Here is a 19,388-nt window from a genome sequence, read left to right on the forward strand (position 1 = left end):
AGATTACGCTGCTCTACCAGAGAATAAAAAGCCTCCTCACAGATAACAGCGGGAACACCCTGAGGACAGGTAATGTAGCAATGTCACCTGCAGTCCTATGTAATACCACAGATAATGTAGTAGATGTCACCTGCAGTCCTATGTAACACCACAGATAATGTAGTAGATGTCACCTGCAGTCCTATGTAACACCACAGATAATGTAGTAGATGTCACCTGCAGTCCTATGTAACACCACAGATAATGTAGTAATGTCACCTGCAGTCCTATGTAACACCACAGATAATGTAGTAATGTCACCTGCAGTCCTATGTAACACCACAGATAATGTAGTAGATCTCACCTGCAGTCCTATGTAACACGAGAGAGCATGGTGATAAGTCTGTGAGTACAGATAATGTAGTAATGTCACCTGTAGTCCTATGTAACACCACAGACAGCATGGTGATAAGTCTGTGAGTACAGATAATGTAGTAGATGTTGCTTGCAGTCCTATGTAACGCCCCAGACAGCACAGTAATAACTCTCTGAGTCAGGACCGCAGCCAATACTAGACACCAGCAGCAGAGGTTGAAAACAAGCCTCCCACTAAAATGGACAGCCGCAAGAATGTATAGTTTAAAATATATATTTTAGTTATATCACAAGAGTCCTACAGGGTTATAAAAATTTATTAATGATGATGTCTCTTGTCAAAACAGATCAAAATTGGTCCCTAATAATATACATTACCATACAAGTAATAATAAAGCTAGGTAGTGCCACGCATGAAGATTTTGTAGGTAAAAAAAGGATTTTTTTTTGTAGACATAATTAACATAACATGCAAAAGTGCAAAATGACTCTGAATATATCATAAGTAATGTGCCTATAGATAACCTCCGAAAAATCCAAAGCAAAGTGCCCGAGTGCATGTAGAGACATCAAAAAGGCTACGATGGTGGAAGATGAATCCACTCTAGAAACGTTACTAAGGCATTTCCGTAAATATCATGGATGTAAGTCTGGGGGTTTGATGATCAAACGGATGGACTCTGTTTCCTTAGGGTACGTGCACACGCTGCGGAATCCGCTGCGGATTAATCCGCACGGATTTTGCAAAAACCGCAGATAATCCGCAGGTCCAAAGACCTGCGGATTATCTGCGGTTTTGCCTGCGGTTTGGTCCTGCGGATTCACTATCTCCACAATGGTGGAGATAGGAACCCGCAGCGGTTTCCGCAGAAAGAATTGACATGCAATTCTTTCTGCGGATTCAAAACCGCAGCAAATCCGCGCGTTTTTTTCCGCAGCGTCGGCACAGCGGTTTTTTTTTCCCATTCAAATGAATGGTACTGTACACCGCAGCTAAAACTGCCGCGTGTCCGCAGCAGCCAAAACCGCTGCGGAAACGCAGCGGAATCCGCAGCGTGTGCACACAGCCTTAGGAATCTGAGGTAGGGACATTAATCTAATATATAAAGCTCAGTGTATGTATGTCCGGGATTGGCATCTGCACCGTCGTCGCTACAGCCACAAAATTTTGCGCAGTCACATGTCTGGACCCCGAGAGCGTCACAGACTATGTTTTGAGGTGAAATTTTAACCCCGCGCATTCCAATTCACCAAACAATTTGGCCCCTATCTATATAATGTACAAAAAAAGAAAAGAGAAGCCAGCGTTGCCAAGGTCAGAACGCATAACATAAAGTGCATTTGCACATAACATCTAACTGTATTCAAAATGAGATATTTAGCAAAAAAATTGATCAATTCAATTGAGCCGCGCCAAGGCAATCTCATGTGGGGGGTCCTACTCTACGTTTTTAATAAACACTGTGCCATTACGGCCTCCTAGATACATTAAAAGCAAGACCACTTTAAATGCAATCCGTACCTGAGCATTTCTGGATCGCTCCCATGATGCCAGAAAAGGCAAGTGCGGATGAAGGCCAACCAGGTCTGAATACAGACGTGACAGGTTTTAGCCTCCACACTTTGCCTGACCAGCAAGCATAGATGAAGGGCAATGCAGGTTCACATACAGGTGCACAATTAAATAAAGCTTGGGGCAGGGTGGGGCTGCTGTGTATGTGTGCACAGCAGCCTAGATCCATCACAGTGAACACAGAAAAAATGGCGAACACAACCCAGCGCGCACGGCAACAGTGGTGGTCAGCCACATACCAATGTACAAAAAAAGAAAAGAGAAGCCAGCGTTGCCAAGGTCAGAACGCATAACATAAAGTGCATTTGCACATAACATCTAACTGTATTCAAAATGTGCAAATGCACTTTATGTTATGCGTTCTGATAGGATAGGATTAAATACACAGCTCAGCAGTCAGTATCACACAGGATAGGATTAGATACACAGCTCATCAGTCAGTATCACACAGGATAGGATTAGATACACAGCTCAGCAGTCAGTATCACACAGGATAGGATTAGATACACAGCTCAGCAGTCAGTATCACACAGGATAGGATTAGATACACAGCTCAGCAGTCAGTATCACACAGGATAGGATTAGATACATGGCTCAGCAGTCAGTATCACACAGGATAGGCTTAAATACACAGCTCAGCACACAGTATCACACAGGAGAGGATTAGATACACTGCTCAGCAGTCAGTATCACACAGGATAGGATTAGATACACAGCTCAGCAGTCAGTATCACACAGGATAGGATTAGATACATGGCTCAGCAGGCAGTATCACACAGAATAGGATTAGATACACGGCTCAGCAGTCAGTATCACACAGGATGGGATTAGATACACGGCTCAGCACACAGTATCACACAGGAGAGGATTAGATACACAGCTCAGCAGTCAGTATCACACAGGAGAGATTAGATACACGGCTCAGCAGTCAGTATCACACAGGATGGGATTAGATACACAGCTCAGCAGTCAGTATCACACGATAGGATTAGATACGCAGCTCAGCAGACAGTATCACACAGAATAGGATTAGATACACGACTCAGCAGTCAGTATCACACAGGATAGGATTACATACACGGCTCAGCAGTCAGTATTACACAGGATAGGATTAGATACATGGCTCAGCAGGCAGTATCACACAGGATAGGATTAGATACATGGCTCAGCAGGCAGTATCACACAGGATAGGATTAGATGCACGTTTTTTTTGTGCAATATAATCATTATAATTTGTTATTACTAACCACAGTTGGTTACTATGCCCAGGCAACGCCGGGCTCTTCAGCTAGTAATATTATAAATATTGATCTGGTCTAGTAATATTGATTTGTCTTGATATGGTTTTAGGAGTGTGGGATGTGTGTTTTGTTTTAGTATTTTATTTGACTTTAAATTATTTAGAGTTTACAGTGATGTATGATTTCCATGTGATGATCTATTCCATCTGTGCCAATCATTCCTGGAGCATGGGGCCTCATCTATACGTGTGTCTGCTGATCACCATTTGACTTTTGTGAAGTTCTACCCATTGCCCTTATCTTTTATCGATTTAAGGGAGAAGCATGAGAAGTCTATTCCATTGGATTATGGTTTTCGATTTTGTGATAGCCATTAATGAAGTTACAATGAGCAATTTTTATCTAGTATATTATCACTCATTATTTATTTTTATGATGGACACTATTGAAATTTATATTTAGTTAAGTGTTTGTCTTCTTTTAATATTGATTAATTTTTAATAGGGTTTTTTGTTTTTATTTTATTTTAGAATTGCTTCACAAGTAACTTAATTTTAGTTACTTCTTCTTGATTAATAATTCACTTGCAATCACTTTTATTATTATTATTTCATTATTATTATTTTGTTGTCCCTGGTTTCACATATACATTATAGATTTCACATGTAAGGCCGGAGTCACACTAGCGAATAAATCGGACGAATGCAATGCGATAAAAAATCGCATTGCTTTCGTAACAATATTATTCTATGGTTTAGCTCCCATCATCCAATTTTTTTTTTTTTTTTTTTTTTTTTTTTTTTTATCGGATCTGTTCCTCGGACCGAGACAATCGCAGCATGCTGCGATTGTCAGCGATTTTCGGATCGGATTCACCAATACAAGTCTATGGGTGCGATTAAAAATCGGATTCAAAACGGACCACACGTGTGACTTGCGATTAAATCGCAAGACTTCTCCTGGTCAACAGGAAAGAGCATCAGGCATTGGCAGGAAGCTTTGGGATGCAAATTTCACTTGCAGCATAAAAAAACCCAGGAAGAACGCCTCCACGGAGTCCTCCATCATGTCCACGCCAGTGAATGTGGAAATGCTGATAGTTCTGGTCCAGGAAAGGCCAGAAATATGGGACCAGAGAGATCCCCACTATGCTGGCCGGACACGCAGGGAGGCAGCGTGGAGAAGAATCTGTGCCCAGATGTTCAGTGGCTATGCGGCAAGACCTCGGGAGGAGCAGGAGCAAATTAGTAAGTTAAATGATGTGGACACATAATCAAAAACCCTAATGTAATATGCTCAATGTAAGTTACAAGATGTGGCATTTTGTTCACATATCTGTACCAAATTCCTACGCCATTTAATGTGTGCATATTTTCAACATCTAAATTACACCTCCCTGACTGGTGGCCCCATGACGATTTTTGGTCCTAAAAATTTAAATATTTAGCTAATTGTTCTGCCACCAAATGCAGTCCTCTCCTTGTTTTTTTGTCCGTATCTTAGCCAGTATATATCTTTTGTTTTTTGACTCAAAATATAATAGATGTTCGCATCATTGCCTCAGGTTTTTCTACATTTTTATTGAAATTCGGTTGGTTAGAAGGTCCTTTGTAGTAGGCCTCAGCCTGTTACTTATTTTGGTAGTATTGGTGTCGAGCCATCAGAAATATTCCTATAAGTTTCAAAATGTGTGCCTAAGCATATGTAAACCGTTGATAACATAGCCATGTGTGGTCTTAGGAAATCCTCTGTTTTGTTTCACATCGTAGTGACTGATGTGACAAGGCGTTGGCGCAGCTGTAGGGACACATATAGGAGGGAGAGACAGCTGAGGGCCCGTAGTGGAGCGGCCGGAACCACAAAGAGGAAATACCTCTACTTCGACCGCCTACATTTCCTTGCTCCTGTGATGGATCTGAGACCGTAAGTGCAGGGTTTAATGTAGTACTTTGTTTTTTCGCTATGCAAACGCTAAATTTTTTTTTTTTTTTTTTTTTTTAATTGTAGCACCGAGTCAAACCTCACAGAGAGGGAGACGGGTTCCGACTCTGAGGTGGTGATTGATCCAGAGTCGGATGTTGCTGCAGGGTCAGGCCCATCTGCAGGACTTCCCAGAGCCACACCACCACCACCAAGGTCACCACCACCAGAATCTGGTAGCCAGGCAGCACAGCATGATTACCAGGGCAACAGTAGCAGCCCCACAATGCCTCTGGATCCCTCTCCACAGCCTTCTGCCCTACCACGACGAGGCAGGCGCAGGAGAGAAGGAGCACCTTTGGGTACAAGGATGCAGGTTGACCGAGGTGTCTTGGACTACTTGTCCACAGCTGCTCTTGATGATGGGGAGGAGGCTTATGGGCGCAGTCTGGCACAGTACTTGAGGGCAATTCCCCGTGGGTACAGGCTGCGTACCAGAGGGGCTCTCCAAATCGTTTTGGATGCCAGCACACCACCCAATAATCCCCGCACTGTGTTTCAGTTTCTGGAAAGGTGGCAGCTGTCAGATGAAAATCAAATTGATAGGCTGGTTGGACTTGATGTGACAAGTCAACCATCCTTGGAACCTGTTCCTCCTCCTCCTCCTCTGCCACGGGTGCCAACACCTCCGCCTCAGCCTGCACACATCCCCAGTGTGGCTCCACAGGTCCAATATATGGGCCAGGGCGCACATGCCAAATATGGCCACTTTTAACGTACCCAATGTTGGAGGGTGGCCCCAACATGGGTATGTTAGACATGGCCATATTGGGGGATATGGGCAATTAGGGCAGCCCAACCATGACTACCCCCACCAATTTCAAAATTACCCCTATCCAAACCCCCAAATAGATCCTGCCAGGATGCAACAGATGGCACAGCCAACTGGCAGCGCACAGGGGGACAGAGATGTGGCCCAGCAACCAAGGGCAAATGTCCAAACAGGACCCCCACCTTCACCACCCCCAACCTACCATGACTTGTAGTTTTTCCTTTTGCCCTATTTTTGAGGTTGTTTGTTTTATACATGATGTTTCTTTTGTGTGTCTTAATGTTAACTACTAATGTTCTGCAAACATTATGCCATATGGCATTAATATGGTTATTTGCTTTCGGCATTCCCCAAAAAAACCCACCAAGTAATAAACTTGTTAACATTCACAATGTGTGCCTGTTCCTGTTCGTACATGTTCTGTAATGTGTTAGATAGATCTACTAAAAATTAGTCAGAAAAAAACACAAAAGGCCAAGCAAAAAATCTTTATGAGAACACAACACAACCAAACCACTACAATAGATAAGGCATCATCTTGCCAGGGAGTAGCACCCTGAGGTGATAGAAAATAAGTAGTGAACACATCACGTACTTTGAGTCCGGAAATTGGACGACGGGGTGGGATTACATGTGTCCTAGGCCTAGACACATTTGCAGACTCAACTTCAGCATCATCATGTGAGGGGCAGTCATGAATTCTTGTGAAGTTATGTAGGACCACACAGGCTTTAATATCTTCATTGACATTTGCTTCACTCAGCTGAATGGCGGACTGTAGGACCCTCCATTTTGCCGAAAGAATACCAAAGGCGCACTCCCATCAGTCGTCGAGCACGTGATAGGCACAAGTTAAATATTCGATGCCAACGGTCAAGGGTTCGTCTTGGATATGGCCTCATGACATGTCTGGTCAATTGAAACGCCTCATCTGCTACAAGAACATAAGGCACCGGTTCCAGATTTGAGTCGGGAAGCTGACGTGCTGGTGGTAGGTCAAGCTCATTATTACGCAGCCGCCGACCCATAATGGAAGAATTGAAGACTCTGGAGTCTCCAGTTCTTCCATAGGCCCCAATATCTACAATTATAAACCTGTAGTGAGTGTCGACCAGAGCCAACAATACTACAGAAAAATATTGTTTATAATTATAGAATTGGGACCCTGAGTTCGGCGGCTTATGCACACGGATGTACTTCCCATCCAGGGCTCCAATACATTGTGGAAACTGGCACGTGGCCTCAAATCCACGGGAGATATGCAACCAGTCTGCCATTTTGGGCTCCGGCATTACCACATGATGGAGTGTGGACCAGATTTCGGAGCATGTAGAACGGACAATGCCAGAGATTGTTGATTTCCCAATTAAAAATTCTAAATGCAGACCAGCATATGAAAGGCCAGTTGAAAGGAAGCTAAAAAATAAAAAAAAAAACATGAGTACACAGCCCAACAAACAACAGATAAAGCTTAAATCACATTTAAAGTCTATGAATTCTAAAGTAGGCATGATCAACATTAAATTACATGCCATGGCTTGGTTAAGTAATACACAAGCATATAATGTTTATTTGGAAATGTGCTAGAAAAAAATGTGATAAAAAATGGCAATAATAAATAAGGTTCAAGGTCTGGAAAGGAAATATGCTGCTTCACACATCATCAGCATATTGCTTTAAGACATACCGTAAGGTGAGGAGTAGACGCTCCTTTGCAGAAATAGCTTTGCGCATCCTCGTGTCCTGAAACGTGATACCAGGGTGCACAATCTCGAGCAAAAGATCAAATGTAGCAAGGCTCATCCGACAATATTGAAAGAACTTCTCCGGATGGCTACGCAGAGATGTATAGAGACGATGGAAATGGCCTTTAGATATCCTGCGTACTAAAAGCGGATGGACCCACATTCGTCTACGCCTCCTCGGATCTACAATCACAGGGTATTGCTCCCCAAAACGTCGGGATTTAACCCAATAGAAAAGAACACGCTCAGTGGTGTTAAAAGTCAGCCTGTCTGTCATGTTTAGCACAAAGCAGAGATAAATCCAAGCACTGACAGTATGGCAAAGGTAGCAGGCTCACACCTGTTGTAGAGCCCATAAATATAGGGCGGGATGATTTTTTAAATTAGTTTCAGGCCTAAAAACCGTTATTTGTCCATTTTGTAAGGCTCCGAAAAAATAATCGCAAGACGGATGTCAAACGGATGCTTACATGCGAATAAAATCGGATCAACGATGAAAAATCGGATCACAGACGGATCACTGGTCAAGAAACCTTGGTGCGATTTCGGAACTTAAAAATCGGACCGATTTTTTAATGGTTGTGTGTGACTCCAGCCTAAATGTCCATTGCTATCGGCATCTTGATGTGCGCATGCTCCCTGGTGCTGTGGCCGGGATCTCCTGCTCCTGGAATTTGATGGGACGATGACTTCCGCCCAACTGTGGCTGGGTGGAACGCATGCTTTCCATCGCTGCCGGAGGTGGGAGGATCCTTGTCGCTGCGGCACCGACGACGCATGCGCCGCTTCATCTTGATGTCCTTTGTGGGCGATTATGGCCTCCGTTTGGAACGCAATGCGTTCCAGTAACATCAGTTTTGAGAGTGCACTGTATGACAATGAGGTCACATGACTGGAAAGGGCCTAAAGTAAAGGAGAATACACCTGGTAAATAATTGGCTATTATACTTCAGGCTTATCACGAGTGGGTATTTATAGGCACTGATTGGCTAGTGGGTATGATAAATACATTCCCACCTCCCTCTGATAAGCACGCCCCCAGAAGAAGAATATATCGAAACGCGCGTTGGGGTCATGGGGTGGGAAACAGGTCTCTTGCTATTCCCCTACTAAGGTAATGAATTTTTGATAGGCACTTTATTATAATTATCTGAGCTGGTAATGTTTACATGCACTCAGGAACTTTGTCTTGGATTTTTCTGAGGTCATTTTTTGGCATATTACTCATGACCTATATCTGAGCTGGTAATGTTTACATGCACTTAGGCACTTTGCTTTGGATTTTTTTGAGGTTATCTATAGGCACATTACTTATGATATATTCAGAGTCATTTTGCACTTTTGCATCTTATGTTAGTTATTATGTTTACAAAAAAATTCCTTATTTTCATCTATAAAATCTTTGAGTGGCATTACCTAGCTTTATTATTATTTGTATGTTAATGTATAGTATTAGGGACCAGTTTTGATCTGTTTTGACAAGAGGCATCATCATTAATGAATTTTTATAACAATATATGATTCTTGTGATAACTAAAATATATATTTTAAATTATACATTCTTGCGCCTGTCCATTTTAGTGGGAGGCTTGTTATCATGCTTTGTATTGGAATATGTTTTTTGCTAATTTAATGGACTACTAAAATGTATATGTATACCGGTAGCAGAGGTGTAGACTCCATGTTGGACCCGAGATGGTGAACACATCGCAGTATAATATATAACTGCAGCCAGGGCCGAACATTGTCTACAAACGCGCATCTAACCAGGAATATAATTTGCTGTTAATTATTTTAGTAACTTATAAAATTCTGACACTTGATAAATAATAATTCGTGATGAGCGGAAATTCTCGTTACTCGAGTTTGCCTAGGGTGCCTGAATATGCGCAGAGTTTTGTGGATGCACGAGTGACATGTGCGGGTCCTCGCGCTCACATGCTATCAAGCTTTTTTTTTTTTTTTTCAAAGTCATTTTTCTTTTTTGGTCTTGTGGCGTTCATTGAAGGTTTTGGCTCCAAATTCTTCAAAGCCGTGCAAGTGGTTCATTCATTTGTGCAAAAGAAAAATGCTCTTAGCAAAAAGTGTCAAGTTTTGCTAAATAGCACAAAATTTGCACCAAAATATCTGTGATACATAAAGTAGCTCTAGGATGAACTGGAGTACATTTCAGACAAATGTTCTACTTTTTATAAAGTTACAGTTGATGTATCGGCCAAAATCACATGGAAATCCCAAACCACGGTCACAATGGTGAACACTGAAAATCACTTCTATAAACACTTCTAAAATAGTCACTTGCCGTACATGTCAGCATCATTTCTCTAGTCACCTTCTGCGACAGCTACATCGGAGGATGTCTTCCCTGCCCTAATAGGGGACAGGAACAGAAAGAGGTTAAATACCCCTCCCCTTCCTGCAACTACCAGTGTTTTCCTGTCCCTATGGGGCATGAAGAGGTCTACGATGGTGCTGCCGTGGCCGGTGATCGGGAGCACCCCACGCCCAGTATCAGCTGGGATACCTGTCAGATGCCGGGCAGCCGAGGTCAGGGGCCTTGCTCTCCTCCGGTGGCTGCTCCCGTCTCCGCCTGCATGGTGGGACTCGGGACTCTCCCGCCTCTCTTGCGCCTCCTTCGGGGGTAAAGCAAGGCGGTGATGTGCGCGCCGGTGTCCTCCAGATAGCTCCCCGGCTTCCTCCTCCGTGCTGCCGGTTCCCGGGGGCTCGCGCTGGCCGGGGGTGGCGTTCCTCCACTTTCAGCATTACTGGGCTTTCCACTGGGGCGCGCGTCACTTTCAGTCTGTCCCTATGCATTCCACGGTGGAGCGCACGCGCGCGCCGGGGGCCGCGTTGCTCCTGGGACCGGCGGTCACATTCTGGGGCGTCCTCATGTGGTTCCCCCCATTGGGCCAAAGGGAGGAGGAGGTGCACAAACAACGCTGGACCCTCGATCTTTCAAGGTCCGGGTGAGATCACCAGGTAAGACACCTGACTGACTGCAGACGGCATGGACGGTGACAAGCCCTGTCTCACTGCGTCGGCAGAGCCCAGCGTACCCCCTCCTACTGTAAGTAGCAGGCGTCGGACCTGGCTATCAAGCATTATGTACAAAAATGGCGTAGCATACCTCTCTCTCTCTAATATGGGGAGAAAAGGTCTCTGACCCTATGAGAACCAGCCACAGACTCAGACGAAATTCAGTCCTCGGATTCAGAGGACGCTCAGGAGATTGAGGGTTCCTCTTCCACGTCCACCCCTAAAACCAGGGAACAAGAAATATCGCTTGGTTCCGAGAATGTGGGTGAACTAATCAGTATGGTTAAGAGCACTATAGGGGTGGAGGAGGAAGAAGTTAAATACACAGTACAGGACGAGATGTTGGGCTAAAGCCCAAAGAAGGTGAACGTACAGAATAATCCTCCATAAAAGGACTCCATATGCAAAACAAAAAAAGCCTATCCCTTTGAGGGCTCCTCCCAGCTCAAAGATCCAATGGATCGAGGAAAAAAAAAAAAAAAAAAAATATATAATATATATATATATATATATATATTTGAGAGCTTGTCAAGGAAGTCCTGGGACACCTCTACAAATCTGCTAGAAGCTTATATGGCTTTCACATGCCCTGTCTCTGTGATTACGCACAGACTCGGGGCACCTTAGGGGGAAAGATACCTGACGCCCTACCCCTACTGCAGAAGGCAACGAGGTTCCTAGCCAATGCTTCCGCTGGCGGTCGCTAAACAACTTGAGAGGCCGGGACCAGGGAGATCAGCCTGTAATTTGCAGGTCTCGGGTAATTCTTTAATACAGCGGCTCTACTAGGCTGAGCGTGACTGCTCTCACCAAGTCCAAGTAGCCGCAAAAGCGGCCGTCCTTTCTAACTCCTCTAGAGGAGTGCCCTGGTTAAAATCCTAAGGGAGGCGACTTATCTCCAAATGGTGCGCCATCCCCTTCCAGGGCCACTATGGGTTCAAGCCTGTCCTGGATAACATCCTGGACACAGCTTCGGACAAAAGGATCTCTTCCGAAACATAGAAATCCTAGGAGACGGATTTTTCGTCCCTCCCGGGGCCAAACCTCTGTCAGCAGCTGATCTAAGCTGAATTTGCATGCCCTCATCAGATCACAGCCGCTAAGCAGCTTGAGACTGCGCCAGTACCGGCATGAGAGACTGGCGGGGAATCCCTGGTCCTGTTGAAATACTCAGGAAGAGTATAAGGGGGACATCCTTGTCCCTAACCATCAACAGACCCCAGATAAGCAATGACGCCCGGTTGGGGGTCGTCTCTCGCTCTTTTTCACCCGCTGGCAGTCCTCCACAAATCAGTGGGTCCATCGTACCATATGAGATAGACTAAAAATTGGGTTCGAGAGTCCTTCCCCGTAATGCTTAGGGGTAACCTCCCTACAGCCTCCACACCTTCAGGGCTCCTTACAAAAATCTGCTCCGGTAGAACGCATGGGTGCCAAAGAGGGGAAGGACACGACCATTATGCATGTCCCTTCCTGGTGAGGAAGCCATCAGAGAATAACTGAATCATCAAAAACCTGAAGCCATTAAATGAATCGGTCCGGTACAGGCAATATAAAATGGAGTCAATCAGGGGCAGTCCCGCTCATTGAACAGAGCTGGGTAATGGCAACGGTAGAGCTGAAGGGTGCATATTATCATGTGCCAATCCATCCGGCCACGTATCTCTCCAAGATCATGGCGGAAGCAGTGATTTTCATCCGGCGCCAGGGGATAGGCGTTATCCCATATCTGGACGACTTCCTCTTCTCTTTACCATCTACTGTATCTCATGTCAGAAGATGGACATAGGAAAGACCCCGGGGATATTAAGATCCCTGGGTTGGATACCGAACCTGGTCTATCCCTCCATGAGAAGGAAGCTTCTGGGAGTTCTCTCGGACTCAAGGGGAAAGGCATCCTTCCTACCTATGGTTTGTCAGGTCGACCTTGTCCACCAAGAACCTAGTTCACGACCAGCGGGCACTAACCCTCAGAGTCAATGTATGCTCTAGGATCTCGGACCACATGCACCCAGGCGGTTTCTTGGGCTCAGGCCCACACCCAAATTCTACAAAGCCACGTGCTTTTACATTCCAGGATCCGCCTGGCCTACGCGGCTACAAATTCCATTGTCCTGAAGGATTCCCCTTCCCTGGTCAGGTTAAACCGGCTCTGAGGTGGTGGTTGAACTACCGAAATCTTCAGGAGTCAGCCGGATTCAGCTTCCCCTGAAAACACTCCGCTCAGATGCCAGCCAACGAGGCTGGGGCGCAGTAGTAGAGAGATCCTATTTTCAGGGGTGATGGCTGCTGAGCATCAGCACCAGTTCCTCAATTCTGAGAGAACTGAAGGCGGTAGGGAAAGCACTAAAAGATGTCATCATCACTAATCCAAAATCGCCACGTCTGCATCTATTCGGACAACATGACCACAGTGGCCTATCTCCAGCCAAGGGGGTACGAGGTACGCCAGCCTGGAGGCAATAGCAGCAAGGATCTTCTCCTGGTCAGTGCGTCTGAAAGGATTAGACAACACCCAGGCAGATTTCCTCAGTCGAGAAGACGTTCATCCGGAGGAGTGGCGCCTGGACCAGACGGTATTCGTATCCCTAGCCTCAAGATGGGGCGGAGGTGAACCTAGTCGCCAACAGGCAAAATGCAAAGACAGGGGTATTCGTCTCCCTCAACCACACGGATGGAGTGCAAGGAATAGGTGCCCTTCACCCAATGGTGGGATTCCAACCTCGCATATACCTGCCCACCCATACCGATGCGGGCAAAAAGCCTCAGGAAATCCAGACGGACCGAGTTTCCACAATACTAATCGCCCGGCTGTGGCCTGGAAGAAGTGGTACAGTGCCCTACCTGCCATGGCCCAGGAAGGTCCTGGCTTTTGCCCCAAAAAGGGTGACCTCCTTCACCAATATCCTCTGCTACACCCGGATGTAGGCAAAGGGAACCTGACAGCATGGTTATTGGGGCCGAATTCCTAAGAGCCAAATGGCTCTCGGATAGGGTAATCCAAACCCTTCAGGAGAGCCAAAAACCAATAACCAAGGCCATCTATGCCAAGGTCTGGGAAAGGTTTACGCCCTGGTGCTCTCCAGGCACCCCTGATCCCTTCGATCTCAGTGCAGCACAGACCCTAGACGTTTACAAAGGTCTGGAACAGAGCCTTATCCCCAACACACTAAAGGTATAAGTATCAGCTCTTAGCAACTTTTTTGATCTTGACCTGGCCAGCCACCGCTGGATCCTACGGTTTATGGCTTCGGCAGCCGGGATTCGTCCTATACTCCGCAGTCAGGGGCCTCCTTGAGATCTCAACACCGTTCTCAAACCTAAGATCCATTTGAGCCTCTAGATTCCTTGACCATGGAAACCTAACCCTTTAACTGTCCTCTTAGTCGCAATTACTGTGGCTCGACGTATAGGAGAATTTCAGGCCCTGTCAATTCAAGAAGCTTACCTTGCAATCATTACAGATAATATTATCTTGAGATTAGATCACGCCTTTCTACCAAAATTTCATAGGGATCAGGACATTGTACTGTCCTCATTCGGCCCAACCTCTTCCCTAAGGAAGAGACCTTCCACACTCTCGACATTTGCAGAGTGGTCCTGTCTACCGACAATAGAGTGAAGCCTAGCGGATTCACCAGAATTTATTCATCCAGTTCTCAGGACGAAATAAGGCAAGAAGGCGTCAAAGAACACGATCGCGAATTGGATCACAAAATCTATCTGCCTGACTTGCGCATCACAGAAGCTGACTCCACCCGCCTCACTGAGGGCACATTCTACCCATGCGATAGCAACATCATGAGCAAAAAGGGGAATGCTTCGTCAGAGCGGATATGCAGAACCGCCCCTGGTCGTCCATCCACACGTTCACCAGGCGTTACAGGCTAAATTTCAATGGGGATTTAACATTTGGCAGACGAGTGCTGCAGGCCGTGATCCCCCCCCCTAGAGAAATTAGCTGTTGGTATTACTCCGATGTAGCTGTCGTGGATGGTGACTAGAGAAAATAGAATTAGACTTATCGGCAATTCGGTTTCCAGGAACCTTCCACGACAGCGCTAATTTCCCTCCCTATCTGATATTCTTATTGGATGATTCCTGCACTTTGGTGGTAACTGTTCATACTGGTGTCCATGAAAACACTGGTAGTTGCAGGAAGGGGAGGGGTATTTAACCTCTTCCTGCTCCTGTCCCCTATTAGGGTGGGGAAGACATCCTCCGATGTAGCTGTCATGGGAGGTTCTTAGAAACCGAATTACGAGTAAGTCTAATTCTATTTTCTGCGGCTACTGACTGAATATAAAGTCTCCAGTAATTGTATTGTTTCATTGGATTCTTTATGATTTTCCATCTTCTCCTTATTCAGGTCCCACAATACTGGACCCTCTCAGTGGAGATCTTATATAAGAGAATTTTCCTGACTGACCCGTCAAGGATGGATATTGCCAGAGGCAAGATGGCGGAGAGGATATTACACCTCAACCTAGAGATCATCTTCCGGCTTACTGGAGAGGTGAGAGATTCTGATGATGTCACATTATATCACTCTTATCTATGGGAATAACAGACAGAACTGGAGAGGTGAGGACTCGGAAAATGTCTGTAGTGAGATTTATTATTGTGTCTCTCCATAACCAGGATTACACAGTAGTGAAGAAGACCTCTAGTGAGCGCTGTCAGGACCCTGTGTCTGAGGGATGGAGAAGACCCCTGAGCCTAATCACGGGGCCTCCACCTCACCCTCTGATACATGAGGACATCAATCACCAGAAGATCCTAGAACTCACCTACAAGATGATTGAGCTGCTGACTGGAGAGGTGACACTGCTGGGAATGCTGGGACATTATACAGTAACGTTATGAAGGGATCGGGGGGATGACGGTATTGTTGTATGTGTCAGGTGCCTATAAGGTGTCAGGATGTCACTGTCTATTTCTCCATGGAGGAGTGGAAGTATTTAGAAGGACATAAAGATGTGTACAAGGACGTCATGATGGATGTTCCCCAGCCCCTCACAACACCAGGTAATAGACAGGACTAAATACTCACAGCCTTTAATTAACTGTATGTAAAGAATTAATTCACTCTGCCGCCCGACTAATTCATCTCTCTCCTCGCTACTCCTCCACTTCTCCCCTCTGCAAATCTCTTCACTGGTTCCCATTCCCTCAGCATATCCAGTTCAAATTACTAATACTGACCTGACCTACAAGGCCATCTATAGCCTGTCTCCCCCATATGTCTCTGAACTAATCTCCCGATACCTTCCCTCACGTAATCTCCGGTCCTCCCAAGACCTCCTTCTCTCTTCTACACTTATTCGCTCCTCACCCAACCACCTCCAAGACTTCTCCCGAATAGCCCCTATTCTCTGGAATTCTTTGCCCCAACAAGTCCGACTATCAACCACATTTGGATCCTTCAGACGGAACCTGAAAACCCACCTCTTCAAGAAAGCCTACAGCCTGCAATGACCCCGCTAACTCCTCTTTCACCACTACCGGTGATATCACCTCAACCAACACTGGAACTGCTGCAACCCACCAACCTATTGTCTCCTTCCCCACCATCCTGTAGCATGTAAGCCTGAAAGGGCAGGGTCCTCTCCCCTCTGTATCAGTCTGTCATTGTTAGTTTGTTTACTGTAAGTGATATCTGTAATTTGTATGTAACCCCTTCTCATGTACAGCACCATGGAATCAATGGTGCTTTATAAATAATAATAATTCAGTCCCTGTGTTTGTTTCCTCCAGATCTATCCAGTAAGAGGACAACACCAGAGAGATGTCCCCGTCCTCTTCTTCCACAGGACTGTAAACAAGAAGATACCAATGTTCCTCAGGATCATCAGGTAGATGGAGAGAAGGTGTCATGAGATCTCCCCTATGATGTGTAGATGGCTGTGAAGGTCTTGTGTTCAGTCTTGTTTTATCCACCAGTATTATATGTTTCGTACTTGTGTAATGAGAACGGTGGAGATGGCAGGATTAGAGCTGATCATAGATGTGACTTCTCCATCTGTCTGTAACTTTTACAATGTGTTTCAGAGTGAAGATCTGACCCATATTAATACTACAGAGACATATGTGAGGAGTGATGAGAGGTGTAAAGAAGAGATTTCAACAGATAACCGCTCAGGTGAGTAGTAGACTCTCTATTATTCACCATTTAGTACAATTTTGTTTTCGATTTTGTAGACTTTTTATTGAATTTGTACTCTGTTTTGTGCACCTACCTCACAAGCAGCGCTCTTCACAGCAGTTTATTATGCAAATGGTGGGGGTCTCAGGACCTGGAAATCCACCAATCTGCTGGCACTTAAAGAGGACCTTTCACAGTTTTTTTTTTTTTTTTTTTTTTAATTTAAACTGTATATGTCACCAAAAAGGGACAGAGGGGCACATTACAACTAAGAAGCTAAGCCTGCAGCTTCACATGAGCAGTGAGATGGCGTTAATAGGTTGCGGCATGACAAAAGAGTGCACTATATGGCATTAACCCCTTAAAGACCAAGCCATTTTGTAGGTTAATGACCAGGCCTTAATTTTGAAATCAGACCACTGTCACTTTATGTGTTTATATCTCTGGAATGCTTCAACGGATCCCGCTGATTTTGAGATTGTTACTTCATGTTAGTGGTAAAATTTCTTCGATATGACTTGCGTTTATTTATGAAAAAAACGGAAATATGGCGAAAATTTTTAAAATGTTGCAATTTTGAAACTTTTAATTTTTATGCCCTTAAATCAGAGAGATATGTCACAAAAAATAGTTAATAAATAACATTTCCCACATGCCTACTAAACATCAGCACAATTTTGGAGCCAACATTTTTTTTTTGTTAGGAAGTTATAAGGGTTAAGGCTATGTGCATACGTCCAGAATTCCCATGGAAATTTCCACGGGAATTCCGCAACTCCCTGCCGCGGAGTGGAAACCTCCCACAAGTGACCCCATTTTGGAAACTAGGCCCCCCCCCAAGGAACTTAACTAAATGTGTGGTGAGCACTTTGAACCCCCAAGGGCTTCACAGAAGGTTATAACGTAGAGCTGTAAAATTAAAAAATCATATTTTATCCAAAAAAAGATCTTTTCACCCTTAATTTTTATTTTCCCAAGGGTAACAGGACTTCAAACATTATTGTGCAATTTATCCTGAGTACGCTGATACCACATATGTGGGGGTAAACCACTATTTGGGCGCATGGCAGAGCTCGGAAGGGAAGCAGCGCCATTTGACTTTTTTGTCTGGAATTGAGATTGGATGCCATGTCGCGTCTGGAGAGCGCCTGGTGTACTCAAACAGTGGAAACCCCCCACAAGTGACCCCATTTTGGAAACTGGACCCCTCCAGGGAACTTATCAAGGGCTTCACAGAAGTGTATAACATACAGCCGTAAAATTAAAAAAATCATATTTTTTCCACAAAAATGATGTTTTCATCCCCAATTTTTATTTTCCCAAGGGTAACAGGACCCCAAAAGTTATTGTGCAATTTGTCCTGAGTACACTGATACCCCATATGTGGGGGTAAACCACTGTGTGGGTGCGTGGCAGAGCTCGGAAGGGAAGGAGCGCCGTTTGACTTTTTCAACGCAAAATTGGCTGAAATTGAGATCGGACGTCATGTCGCGTTTGGAGAGCCCCTGATGTGCCTAAACAGTGGAAACTCCCCACAAGTGACACCATTTTGGAAAGTAGACCCCCCAAGGAGCTTATCTAGATGTGTGGTGAGCACTTTGAATCCCCAAATACTTCACAGAAGTTTATAACGTAGAGCTGTGAAAATAAAAAAAAATCATATTTTTTTTCCACAAAAATGATCTTTTTGACCCAAAATTGTTATTATCACAAGGGTAACAGGAGAAATGGGACCCCAAAAGTTGTTGTGAAATTTGTCCTGAGTACACTGATACCCCATATGTGGGGTGGAACCACTGTTTGGGCATATGGCAGAGCTCAGAAGGGAAGGAGCGCATTTTGGAATGCAGACTTTGATGGAATGTTCTGCGGGCATCATGTTGCGGTTGCAGAGCCCCTTATGTGCCTAAACAGTAGAAAGTGAACCCCAACAAGTGAACCCATTTTGGAAACTAGACCCCCCAAGGAGCTTATCTAGATGTGTGGTGAGCACTTTGAACCCCAAGTGCTTCAGAGTTTATAACGTAGAGCCATGAAAATAAAAAAATCATATTTTTTCCACAAAAATGATCTTTTTACCCTCAAATTTTTATTTTCACAAGGGTAACAGGAGAAATTAGACCCTCAAAGTTGTTTTGCAATTTGTCCTGAGTACGCTGATACCCCATATGTGGGGGTAAACCACTGTGATCGCTTTACTGCGATCCTTGGGAGGCAAGGACAAAAGGTGAAAGAACTTCACAAAAGGTGAAGAACTGGTTTTATTTTTTACGCCGTTCCTTGTGCGGTATTAGTGATTAGGCGACTTTATTCTTCGGGTCGGTGCGATTACAGAGATATCAGATTTATACCTTTTTTCATGTTTAGCTTCTGGCAAACACTAAAAGACGCCTTTTTTGTAAGAACTTTGACGCTCTCAGTGCAGGAATGAATGTGTCGCATCGATTTGTCTTTTTACATCAATTAAAGAATTTGCTCCTAAGACCTTGTGGGGGTATCACAACACAGAACCAGATCCCAATCAGATGACAATAAAATATCC

At 44.8% G+C, this 19,388-nt stretch overlaps 2 protein-coding genes across 2 annotated transcripts in view; one reads left to right on the top strand and one right to left on the bottom strand.

The window, feature by feature from the left end:
* The window catches only part of LOC141055803 (uncharacterized), a 40,092-nt gene extending 38,088 nt beyond the window's left edge, over positions 1 to 2,004 (bottom strand). The window contains exon 1 of the mRNA XM_073552515.1: positions 1,877 to 2,004. The gene's annotated coding sequence lies outside the window, so the exon portion shown is untranslated. The remainder of the gene's footprint in view (positions 1 to 1,876) is intronic.
* LOC141055947 (uncharacterized) overlaps positions 1 to 19,388 on the top strand; it is a 161,153-nt gene that overhangs the window by 476 nt on the left and 141,289 nt on the right. Inside the window, exons 2-6 of the mRNA XM_073552644.1 lie at positions 15,071 to 15,217; positions 15,343 to 15,522; positions 15,606 to 15,729; positions 16,459 to 16,556; positions 16,753 to 16,843. Coding sequence (XP_073408745.1) covers positions 15,071 to 15,217; positions 15,343 to 15,522; positions 15,606 to 15,729; positions 16,459 to 16,556; positions 16,753 to 16,843 — 640 coding nt within the window. The remainder of the gene's footprint in view (positions 1 to 15,070; positions 15,218 to 15,342; positions 15,523 to 15,605; positions 15,730 to 16,458; positions 16,557 to 16,752; positions 16,844 to 19,388) is intronic.

Source organism: Dendrobates tinctorius, unplaced genomic scaffold (genome assembly GCF_039654945.1).
Source record: "Dendrobates tinctorius isolate UK_male_01 unplaced genomic scaffold, ASM3965494v1 ptg000192l, whole genome shotgun sequence".
In the NCBI taxonomy this organism is placed as follows: Eukaryota; Metazoa; Chordata; class Amphibia; order Anura; family Dendrobatidae; genus Dendrobates; species Dendrobates tinctorius.